Genomic DNA, 12658 nt, shown 5'->3' with positions numbered 1-12658 from the left:
ACTGGGTGCGGAAGGCAACACTTCTGAAGTCTATCTATGGTCCAATATCACTTTCTCAATACCATCCATGCGAAGATCTTGCACGATGCTAGGGCACACGACCTTGAATATGGATCGCCCCGGTGTTGTTGACTCGACCAAGAAAGAATGCCCAGTAGGCTATCCTAGAGGAAAATTGCCCATTGCCCTCCCAGGCCCACACAATTGCATCCTCAACTCCCTCTAAGAGTTGAACCTTAGTCAAGCAATCAACTAGGTGAAGGAACTCCGCCAAAGCTTGCTCATGCACGTTCGGGTTCACACCCGACCACCACCCACCATCCATACATTCTCTCATATTGTGTGTCTTGATTGGCGTTCTTGTTGACGTGAGCAAAGAGGCTGGTCGCCACTTCTTCTAGCCTTGCTTCATTTGACCGCCAATCTGCCCAGAAGAGTGCAATAGCGCCATTTCCCAACTTGCATCTAGTTGTCTCCTTGTATCTGCCATCAATTCTTGTGGCCCTTGAATGTTGAATTTCCTCCATGGTTCCTTCGGGACCGTGCATTTAAACCACGACCATCTAGACATGGGCGCCAAGTTGGGGAGGTGAAGGTTTGGGACCCCAAGCCCTTCCAACTCCTTAGAGGAGTAGACATGATTCCAAGCAATCAGGCATTGGTCCCCCTACATGTCGCATGTCCCCTTCGAGAGAAAACCGCGGCCAATCTTCACTAGAGCCCCGAGGTTTTTTTGTGGGGATGTCAAGTGCCAGCATTGCACCTGTAGTCTATCGCCTCCAAACATCATCATCACCTGCCCACCCAGCAGGCGTTTCACTGTCTTATCCACCATGGATTACAATTGGGTAACCGAGGGTTTTTGTAGTCCTAGAGGCAACTCGAGATACTGGCACGACCATGGGAAGACCAGGAAACCAAGCTCCTAGATGACGAGATCAACTTGCTCCACAGAGCACCTAATGGGGTGTATCGACCACTTATTCAAGTTGGTGCACAGCCCCGATGCCATGCAAAAGTTTGTGACGATGGCCGAATAAGCTCTAAGGCTAAAAACGTCCCGCCTCAAAAAAGTCACCACGTCGTCCACAAAGATGAACGTACGGTACCTCAACCACGAAGGCGCCAATGGTCAGAGGACCCCGAACCTCACCAATTTAAAAATGTTACGACCTTTTTTTGAACCGTACAACACTTTCTTTTGAAATTACAGGAACCAATTTTACATTGTGTATTGTTATAAAAAAACGTTTACAAACATATTTTTGAAACGTGTGAACATTTTTTTAGTGGGAACATTTCTTTGAATGATATGAACACTTCAACAAATTGCACGCACATTTTTTCCATTACATGAACGGTTTAAATCGTAGTGAACTTCCTAAACTTAAGTAAAGTAAGTTTAATAAACATATATTTAGAATATTAAATTATGTAAATGAATGGAAAAAAACAAAGGAAACGCATTCATAAGAAAACCCGGAGGAAACGAGCAAAGCAAACCAACTCCTCTCTACTGGCCGACTCACTACGAGCTCCTTGAGGTGAGCCGCTCTTCCATCTCACCAAATTGGTCATAGGGAAGCTCTGCACTGACCATGCAAGTGATCGCCTAAGGGGATTTTTCAAGAGCAACTAGTTAACGAACACTTCTTTGGAAGCCTCGCAACGATCAGGGCACGCTCGCAGTCATTCGCCACGTGTCGCGCTCTGGGCATTTTCTCCGGATTTTGTTTTTTTATATTTTTCCACACGCATTTTCGGCTTTTTAAACGGGTTTTTTCAACATTTTGATTTTCCACCGGTCTTCCTTAGCTTTTCGATAAAAAAAATTGAATTTTTTTACGCGAAAAACACGTTTTTTCCCTTTCGCGAGAGTCACGGTTTTGCTTCCGTGAGAGGCACGGTTTTACTTTTGCGAGACTCACCGCCGTGCCACTCGGAAATGAAAGAAAACGTGTTTTCTGTTTTTTTCCTTTCGTGAGAGTCACGACTATGCTTCCGCAAGAGGCACGGGTGTGCTTTCCCGATAGTCACGGCCGTACCTCTTGGAAACAAAAAAAACTTATTTTCCATTTTTTTCCTTTTGCGAGTCATGGTTTTACTTCCGCGAGAGGCACGGTTATGCTTTAGCGAAAGTCACGGCCGTGCCTCTCGGAAACGGAAAAAAGAAACACGTTTTCTGTTTTTCTTTTTCTTTCGTGAGAGTCACAATTTTGCTTCTGCGAGAGGCACTGCTGTGCTTTCGCGAGAATCATGGCCGTGCCTCTCGGAAACGAAAAAAACACGTTTTCTGTTTTTTTTTCGTGAGAGTCACGGTTTTGCTTTCGCGAGAGGCATGGTTGTGCTTTCGCGAGAGTCACGGCCGTGCCTCCTCAGAAATGAAAAAAACGCGTTTTCTCTTTTTTCCTTCCGCAAGAGTCACGGTTTTGCTTTCACAAGAGGCACGGTTGTGATTTCGTGAGAGGCACGGGCGTGCGTCTTTCGGAAAGGCAAAAAACCTATGCTCCCGGTTCGGTTTTTTATCCGGTTTTTTTTCGTGAAAAAAGTTTGTCAAAATCTATCAACATGGGACCTAGTTTTGAAGATCTCTACGTGAGGAATCCAACGGTGAAAGCGGTTCAAGATTTGGATGCAGTGTTTGAGAGATAAAACGTTTTGAATAAACGAATCTATGAAAAAGGGAAAACTCACAGGTTGTGATAAGTGACACGCTGCATATACGTTACTTGTCGCAACTAGGGAAGTTGCACTGATCTTTGCAACAAGTACTCCTCAACTATTGATATTGGGAGTCCCTCTCAAAGCGACCATGTCACCCAAACGCTCAGAGCGATCATCCATGAGTTGGCCCAGTTAAATGCTTGGAGACACGGTTTCGAGGGTAATATTTTTTTTTGTTTCATCTGTATTTTTAGGCGGTTTTCTTTAGATAGTTTCTTTTTTTTCTTTTTTCATATATTTTTACCTCTTAGAAATCACAATCTCTTTCCAGATTTAAAACTTTTTAAAGAATACACGAATAATTTTAAAATTCATGAACATTTTATAAAATACACAAGAATTTAAAATTGGTGAATAATTTTAAAATTGGTCAACAAACTTGAATTTAAGACCATTTCTAAAATAGCCAAACATTTAAAAAAATTGTGGTCATTTTTTTTAAAATATACATTTTTTAATATGAAAGAAATCCCGTAGCTAGCTTTTCTTCTTGATATGACCGACTAGAAAACTAGAAGAATGAAAGAGTAATCGCACCCTATGTGTTTGCCGGCCAATGATTGGCAATGTACTTGAGGGGTCATCGTGAATGCAAAGGTTTAGTCTGTGCTGGTCAGGGGAGCACCGCACCCATGTGGGGCTGCCACACGCTTTTCTGAGGAGCTGGAGGAGCCCACACATGTGTTTTTCCATATTATTTCATTTCTGTGCAAAGTTCATTGCAATTTAGAAAGTTTTGCATTTTTATAAGTCCAAAATTTCAGATGTTTAAAATTTTGAAAGTTCAAATATCAAATTTTAAAATTTTAAAGTTCATGTGCCCGCCCTGTTTGTTCTCAAGAGAGAAAAAAACACGTTTTTAAACTTCACATAATAGCGTTGTCTTAAGTCTAAATTTTTGAAGTTTGAGCAAGGTTACAGAAAAAATATCACCATTCACGATACCGAATATGTATCATTATAGATCCATATGTAATATGTTTTCATGTTGTATTTATTGGGTACTGTTTATTTAATAGTATAAATTTGGTCAACTGTTAGAAAGTTTGAATTAACACAGCACTAATAATAATGCTTTTTTTAAAACACCACTAATTATAGTGCTTAACACTTTGACAGGAACATGTACTCCCATCTGTACAGTAAAAAAGACCTGCACGGTTTCCATACGTGTATTACATTATTCTCTGGCGCCCAAATGCCTAATACATCAGGCCGAATATATACAACAAAATCCTCCCATGCACTACACCCATACAGCACCAGCATTACGAAGCAGTGGGACAAGCTTGCCGCCGAGATGAAGGGACATGACCTTGTCGGTGCATCCGACGAGCCTGCCGCCGATGAACACCGCCGGCACAGCAGGGTTCCGGCCGAGGAGCCGCACCAGCGCCTTCTCCATCTCCTTCCCCCTAGGGTCCTCGTCTAGTTCCACCACCATCGGGTTCACCCCGAGATCTCGGAGGAGGCTCGTCACCGTATGGCACATGCAGCAGGAGCTCGTGCCGAAGATCACCACCGCCCGTTGCCCCGCTAGCTTCGTCACCTGCTCCATCAAGTTTCGTGCTAGTGCTAGTGCTAGTGAGCTCGATTAATAATACGATCGCTTCTAGCTAGCTCTTGTATACGAGGCTTTGAGCTGTGCTGGCTTGCTTTGAGCTGGTCATAGGGGAGCCCTGCATATATAGCCATGGAAATGTGCACGGGCACGATGAGCTTCGAGCAATTTGACCCGGGAAAAAGGTGATACGGGTGGGTTCGGATAAATCCCGAGCTCCTTTAATTTGGGCGGCTACACGTATGGGCCTAGTGTGGAGCATCGAATATTTGGATTGCAATATGGCGATGCGGTGACCTGATACCAAAGGGGCCATGATCTAATGGAATGTATTGTTGATAAGGCCTGGAGCTCAACTTTTTGTAAGTTCTCCTCTATCCTATTCTCTCTTTTTTTTGCAAAAAGGATCAGATCTATATTATAAAGATTCACTAGAAGTACAAAACACCTCAAATATAATAAAATTACGTCGAGGTCCATGGACCACCCAACGACCATTGTTGTCACCGGAACGAGCTGCCGACGCACCGTTGTCGCCGATGTGCTGCAAGGCGATTAAGTTGGGTAACGCCAGGGTTTTCCCAGTCACGACGTTGTAAAACGACGGCCAGTGAATTGTAATACGACTCACTATAGGGCGAATTCTTGAATCGCTCTGAAGAACCTAACAACAAATATCGCCGTTGCATACGGACGACAAAAAACCCTAACCTCGCTGCCCTGAGGAGCTGGCTGGAATTTACGCCAGAACTCCGTCTAATCCGTTCCATTCGGCCAACCAACGAGTCCGGAAGACTGACTCAAAGAAGAAGCGCTGCCATCTCCAAACATCGCCCTGCGAAGACTAAAACCCTACCTATCTGCTAGCCGGATCTGAGGCATCAGAAATCCCCTCCCCGCCACCGGCCGCCGGAGCGGCGACGGAGGGGAGGGGGGGGGGCGCGAATCCACGGGCTCGCTGGTGAAGATCGAGGGGACGAAAGCTTTCCGTAATCACCTTGCGAGAGGAGGACGAAAAGCTATCTGTCTTTTAGCATTACTCTTCTTTGTGTGATGATCCCTAAGGGGGGTGTCAACACAACCTCCTCTATCCTAGCTATTCGACAAGTTAGATGAGAGAGACGCCCGTGATGATATCCATATGGTCTTGTGTGCGTATCCTGACATAACCAGGGAGTGCAGCTACACGTCCATCCAGTTCATGCGTACAATTTTTTCTTATATAAATCTTAAAAGAAAAATATAAAAACTCCAATTTTAAAGCTCAAATTGGAATTTTTTTGCAACGTAAATACTTGAAGTTGACATAGTTTATTTCGAAAAAAATATAAATATTTATCCGACACCGAAATAGAAAATGTTGTCTGCACAATATGTACTTCTAATATTTTGTAACCTACAAAGTTCCAGTTTTATAAATTATTTTATTTCAGACCTCTACTAGAATCTGGTTTTGTGCCGAGTTTCAAAACTTTACCCAGTTCATTCTATCGGGAACTCGCAAAGTTTACATCTGTCGAGTTCGATTCAAAATTGGACTCGACATTGATAAGCACCTTGGCAGACATTCCGTTAACCTCCTGTCTCGTTTGACGGTGTGCTTTGCTGAGTTTTCCTGAAGGTGGAACTTGGCAAACAATGTTGGTTTATTTGTTGAGTTTGCGATAGAAAGAAGTTGACAGATTTAATGTTTGTCGGGGCCCGTCCAGCCGAGTGTTGTTCGCCGAGTTTGGCACTCGTGAAGATTTCGCCGAGTTTATTATGGGCTCTGCGGAGTTTCAAAATGGACAAGTCTAGTAGTGGAGGGGCAAAATGGGACGTTTATGTGAAGTGAGGATATTAAGCTAGCATAGATCTTAGATCTTGATGCTATGGGGTTTAGCTATCACACAGATAGAGGGGTATACCTCCGCCAGATTTACAAAAAGTCTACCCTCCTACACTGAAAGTTTTGGAAGAACAAAGCGGAAGCGAGAAAGAAATAACGAGCTAGTTTTTCACAGGCATTTCAGCAAATAACTTGTCTGTATATAGAAAATCTGAACCATATTACGAAATCCACAAGAACCAAGCTAGCCAATGTTCACCACAACAATATACTTGTAAGAGCAGCTCATTACAACATTAATACCCCAACATATTCATCAACATATTAAAGAACACATGTATGTCATGTCTCTAATGTCTACACAACCAAAACATACCGAACTTGAGCAGTAGGTACCAATAGCAAGCAAACACTTGAGCAGCAACCAATATGGCAAAAGAAACACCAAATGAAGGGGGAACACAAGGATTTATGTGAAAACCTCTTGCGAGGAAAAACTATAGACGACGGCGAGGAATCTTCCATGATAGAGATAAACCAAGTGCAAAGTGAAAGCCAACAAGTAAGGAGGCTCCAAATCCCTTTCATGCGAAATGGCCGCATTTCTCTGCTACCCTAGAGCTCTCTCAGTAAAAAAATAAGCTTCAATTATCCTTGTGTATTCGTGAGCTTGGTGAGAGGCCGAAAAAATAGTTTTGCAGAAAGCCCCCTCGGCTTGGCAATTATGTCAAAAAACCCTTATTTCAGCATATAACATGCATATGTGTTGTTCATGTTGGAATAGACAAAATGGCATATAAATGGTGAAATAAGAGCTGGACATAATCAAAATAATAAAACATGATGAATTTCATTAAGATTCAGTCATTCTACTCGCATGGAACAGAAACTGCATCGGCGTGAGTGTAGAATAGCTTATTCTACATCCCTAGTAACAGTATATACAAATCTAGTAAAACAATGTATAAAATATAGTAATTCTAAAATAAATTTGTTACTATCAAAGTTTGTAATTTACTATATTTTTTACAAAAGTTACTATATCTTATATGTTGTGTTACTATATTTTTGTATATGGCATTACTAGGAGTGTGATAAGCTATTCTACACACATCCTTAGTTTAGCATTAATATAGTATAGACAAACATGATTTTATAGAAAGAACAATATATGACATCACAATATTGCAATGTTCAATCTATTAATTTTGGCACACATATTTTATTCACTGCTCTCTAATCATCTATTTGTACACCTTCTTTTTTGACAAAATCTGTGCATTTCATGTCTATATAAACAATTAAGAGCATCTATAGCCGGACGCCTCAAACCATCCCTCATACACATACGGACGTGCCCGGTCAGTGACCGGACAAGAAAGAGAAGAAAAAACGTGACCTAACTGGACCCCGCACATTTTCTTCATAATACAGCTCCCAAACTTCATCGCGTAAACCGCCAATCCACTAAAAAACATCATCAACGGCCAATCATGTCATTCAGCATACCGACATCCACCGGTATATTCAATTGTCTGAACAGAAATCAATCAGAATGGACGAGGAGAAAAAAGCAGCAACCCAGAAGATTGTACCACGTCAGCATTTTTGGCCTCAAACGGCCACAAGGTTTAAATTAGACTAGGATTTGATGGTTCAGAATGCTAATTTTAGGGGATCAAGGTTTAAGATCCGCATTACCTAACCTCTACAAGTTAAAGGCTTAAAATGAACCTTACTCTATGCATGCTAAAAGAAAAAAGTTAAGGTGCAAACCAGCCGAAACGTGGCATGTAGGTCCAAAATATCAAATAAGTAATAGTAAACAGTAAATCAAATAAGGAAGTAATCAGTAAATCAAAAGAGGACTCAAATAATACTAGAAGTAACTCTGAGAAAATAAGGAAATATGTATACTTTGCTTTCTAAAACGGAAATGTTAACGCCTACAAGTGTGGGCGTTGACCATCTCGACCACACGCATCCATCACCGTCCAGTACTATATGCACGAATTTTGACACAATTTGGCTGATTTTCTGTGCTACGTAGGATAAGGCGTGTGTGTGGTGTGTGACATAGTTCGCCCATACATCCGTTTTATCACACGAAGGGGTCGGTGTGTGGGCGTTTAGCAGTTCACCCACACATTAGTTTTCACTCACGCACAAGGGTTGGTGTGTGGGCATATGCCATATCGCCCACACGCCCGTCTCCTCTCCCACACGTAAGCTGCTAGTTGCCATGTGTTTTTGCAGCGCATATGGCAACTGCCTCTAGTGTGCTTTATAAGCAGGTGGCAACTCTCTTCTTTTACCCGAGTTGACATGTGTTTTTGCAGGGTACACGGCAACTGCCTAGTGTGCACGTAAGCAGATGGCAACTGTCTTTTACCGAGTTGCCATGTGTTTTTGCATGGTACATGGCAACTGCCCCAACGTGCACGTACATGGCAACTGCCCTAACGTGCACGTAAGCAGATGTCAACTCTTCTTTTTTACATGGCAACTGCCCTAGCATGCTTGTGAGCACATGGCAACTCTCTCAACCGCCTAGTGTTAGTATGTGGCAACTCCTAAAGTTATGAAATCATGGCAACTACATTAGATCAGACCATACATGGCAACTGCAGTTGAGCAACCATGGCAACTGCAGATAAACGAACATGGACGAGGGTCTGGACCATGGCAACTGCGGGCGCACGGTGGGCGTCACGCGTCGCGTGCGGGACCAGAAGGGTACGAGGCCTGACATACGGGCGTGTGGGCGTTATCAACTTCGCCCGCACGCACGCGTGTGAGAGGGTTCAGGAGGAAAAAAAAAGATATGTGTGGATATTAATTGTTTTGCCGACACGTAGGTGTGTGGGCTGATTGCTGTTCATGCCACATGAGGCGTGTGGCACAACTACCCGATACACCACACGTATGGTAGTTATCGGGATCCTTCTAAAAACCAGCCCGTAAACATCAATGGTGTGACTGTGTGTTGTAGCCCAGAGCTGTTTGATCCGGGGCCTTGTAGGGTGTGTTGAAACCGCTTTCTCGTACGGATGAATGGAGGTAGAAGAAGGAGAAGCACAGAAAAATACGGAGAAGAATACACTCGATTTCACCCGGCCGCACACAGCACCGTTACACTATTCCAGAGCACCAACTGCTTCTCTACCAACATGATTACAACCGGCTTTGTAGCCCTCGGCAGCGACGCAGCGCCCAAGCTTCTAACGCCCACACACGCACGAACTACTGGCTGCTGCATGCGATCCGCTCGGCCTCACGCGACGCACAAACGCGCTGGACGCGGCTCGATCCATCTGATCGCAACGGCCAACTGCATGGTGCATGCACAGCTCCTAGCTCCACGCCACATGCACGTCAAGCTAACTAACTTCAACACACGTACGCACACAGACTCAAGCACACACGCGCCTACGAACCTGACACGGCCACACACCGCCATATACACACATACGCCACACTTCCGCTGCGTCCCGCCCGTCCCGCGCGTACTCGACGCGCCCGACGAGCCCGACACCATCAGTATGTCCCGCATGTCCCGCACGCATTCGACGCGTCTGATGAACCTGACCACACCACGCGCCACGGCTTATTCCAACAAGGTGAATATAAATTCAAGGGGAAAATGAAAAATGGTATGGATCAGGATGATTCCCGGAGCAGCGAATGGCACAGAGAATGACTAAGCTGTAACACGTGCGAGTGCCAGAGAATATACAATTTTTCAGCAAAGAAGATGACCTTCAAGCTGTAACCTTCAAGCTATTTTAGTACAAATACCGAGAAAGGGTTTCCTCCCGTTTTATATTATAAAGCTATTCTAGTACAAATACATTGGCTAACTTCAGATGCATTTCAACCAAAAGGAAAAGGATGTATTAGAGCAAAACAAAACAAAACAGCTTCTCTATGGATCACTTTTGCTTGTTTTCTTGAACCTGGTAAGGTTCCTTTTGATAGAATTAACAGCAGACAGCATCTGCAGTTTCTCCGTGGACACCCTACATGGTGTTTTTGATTTTTTTTCAAAATGAAGGCAAAAGATTTGTCTCATCAATTAATTAAGTAGAAGAGAATTGCCTAATTAATTAACAAAAAACCAGGCGAAAACCAATACAGACCAACTACAGGTAGACTACTCACAGAGTGACCACCATACCCAACACCTAACGTCCACCAACCCGCACACTGTTACAACATGAAGACACCCCAACGAGAGTAACTCTGCCGAAAACCACGGGCACCATCAAATCCACGAAGACAAGCCAGACCATAAGGACAACCCAAGAGACTGGTAACCATCCATCAAGCAGCTGCGGAAGCCTTTCTTGTGGCGTCACTCTTCTTTCCTTTGCTCCTGAGAGCCTCCTCCACAATCGCCTTGCCAGATCCAGGGCTCACCCTCTCCAAACGTTTGAGCAAGCTGTGAAGCTCTATTTCGAAGAGAATCTCATTGAACTTGTCACGCACAGAAACCTGCCCAATGGTCACATGTGAGTGGGTGATTGCAACATCGGAACCTCCACGCTCAACAGAGGCGAGCGACTGGTTGGGCTCCGAAGGATCAGGCGCCAACGCACCAACCGCCTCAACATCATCAGTCACGGGTACCACTGGCACGATGGACTCAGGCGTCTCCAGTTGGTCACATGAAAGAGCCTCAGAGTTAGGTGCCAACACACCTATCTCATCAACCCCGCCACTCAAAGACGCCACATGCACAATGGCCATAGATGAGGCATTGACAGAACCAACCAAGTCTCCACAACCCGGAATGGCAGGCGACTGATAGGACTCCGACGGTGGTAGTGAAGGTGGCATGGCCACCACCAAGGACTCCAATGCGCTCAACTCCATCGGTAACACCATAGATGATTCCCCACAAAGCTCCTGCAACTCAGGCATAATCTGCAGAACTGGAGCTACGACCTCCGTGATAACCGCATTCCCACGAACAAGCGGCGTCACATGCAGAGCACGAGGAGAAAAATCTCCAAAGCAACATTCAGCATCCTCATCAATGCAACCAACCTGGAGCTCAGGCAACAAAGGCACAACCGATGCAACCTCAAACTTGGCTAGAGCGTTGCGAAGCTCAGTGCGGAGCAGCTCAACCTCCTGAAGGAGCTCCGTGCGCAGCAGGGCAAGCTGCGACTCCAAAGCAGACACCAAAGAGGTGCAGACATTGGAATCCTTGCAACACCCAGATTGAGACCCTGGCGGCACCGACACACACAACGACGAGTGGCCCACAACCTCAACCCAACTCCTGGCCAGCGAAGGACAAGGCTGGACGGGCGGGGAGCGGCTCCGCTGACGAGGAGCACATGTGACCGGAGAGTCACCGCGAGCGACCGGAGAGCGATCGCGAGCAACCGGAGAGCGAGCACGACAGAGCCTCTCTCGATGACCAGGGCGACGACAGCGAATGCATCTGAATGGATCACAGCAAGCACTGACTTGGTGGCCACGCTCGAGGCAACGAAAGCACCTTCCTCGAGCCCAACGCTTGAAGGCGAGGCTACGCTCGAGACCTTCCCTCGACGGCTCGGGGGGAGCTCGTCGGCCGGAACGTCGCCCCCGACCCACATGCACCCAGCCCGCCCCGGCTACAATAGCGGCGGTGGCAGTAGAGAGGCCGTTGCATGCCGACACTAAAGATGGACCAAGCAGAGGAGAGCCCAACTTCTCTGGAGCCTCTGCCAGAGCATTGGGAGCTCCCTGCACTCCTGTCGCCACATCTGTCACAAGCGCTGACACGACCGACATCGAAGGCAGCAACAGCGTTTGAGGAGCCAGCCCCCCATCCACCTGGGCAGGGGCACGCAGCTGTCTGTAGAAGGGGCACAGCCATGGTTTTGGGTACCGGGCGGAATATTCGGATACCGCCCGGTAACCGAGTTTCTCGCCACCCCACGAGAAACCTTTGTACCGAGCGAAATTTTTTGAATTTAAACTCCGATAGTTAAGTTAGATAGGCTAGGAACTCACAAAGAACAGCCAGGCAGCTGTGGCGTACTGGTTAGCGTGGGGCTCCTAATTATATTAGATGTGGTTGCGGGTTCGAGTCACATAGCTGTTCATTTTATTTTTCACAATTTTTAGGAAAAAAAGGTAGATGCTGAGAAAAGAAATGTTTTTGGATATGATTCGAACTAGCAACCTTAAGGCAGGGGAAACACACACAACACCTAGCCACTGCACCACACAACGGTTTCTGATATAATAGAGTCTAGGACTAATCTATAGTATATTTAAGAAAACTGAATTCAAAATTCAAACTCAAATTTCGTCCGAAATTTTTCCGAGATTTTACGGATACCACGGTAACCGAGAATTTCGGTGCCCCATGAGAAAAAACGTGCACTTGGGATCCAAATCCTTGGGCACAGCAGAGTTTCTGTTTCCAGGTCCGTCTGAACAGGGGCTGACGATGAGGGCGGCAGCAGCAAACCGGCGGAGGTGCCTGCAGAGGGAACCGCGGCTAGGGCAGCAAGGGCGGCGGCCGGTGGTGCCGGAGTGGCCGC

At 45.6% G+C, this 12658-nt stretch overlaps 1 protein-coding gene across 1 annotated transcript; it reads right to left on the bottom strand.

Moving 5' to 3' along the window:
• Nucleotides 1–3787: 3787 nt before the first annotated feature.
• Nucleotides 3788–4398, bottom strand: LOC125555605 (glutaredoxin-C1-like). Its single transcript, XM_048718504.1, has one exon. The coding sequence runs from the start codon at nt 4280–4282 to the stop codon at nt 3971–3973; it is 312 nt and encodes a 103-aa protein (XP_048574461.1). The 5' UTR covers nt 4283–4398; the 3' UTR covers nt 3788–3970.
• Nucleotides 4399–12658: the final 8260 nt, after the last annotated feature.

The sequence above is a fragment of the Triticum urartu genome, chromosome 5, assembly GCF_003073215.2.
Source record: "Triticum urartu cultivar G1812 chromosome 5, Tu2.1, whole genome shotgun sequence".
In the NCBI taxonomy this organism is placed as follows: Eukaryota; Viridiplantae; Streptophyta; class Magnoliopsida; order Poales; family Poaceae; genus Triticum; species Triticum urartu.
This window is presented reverse-complemented; position numbering and strand designations above follow the sequence as displayed.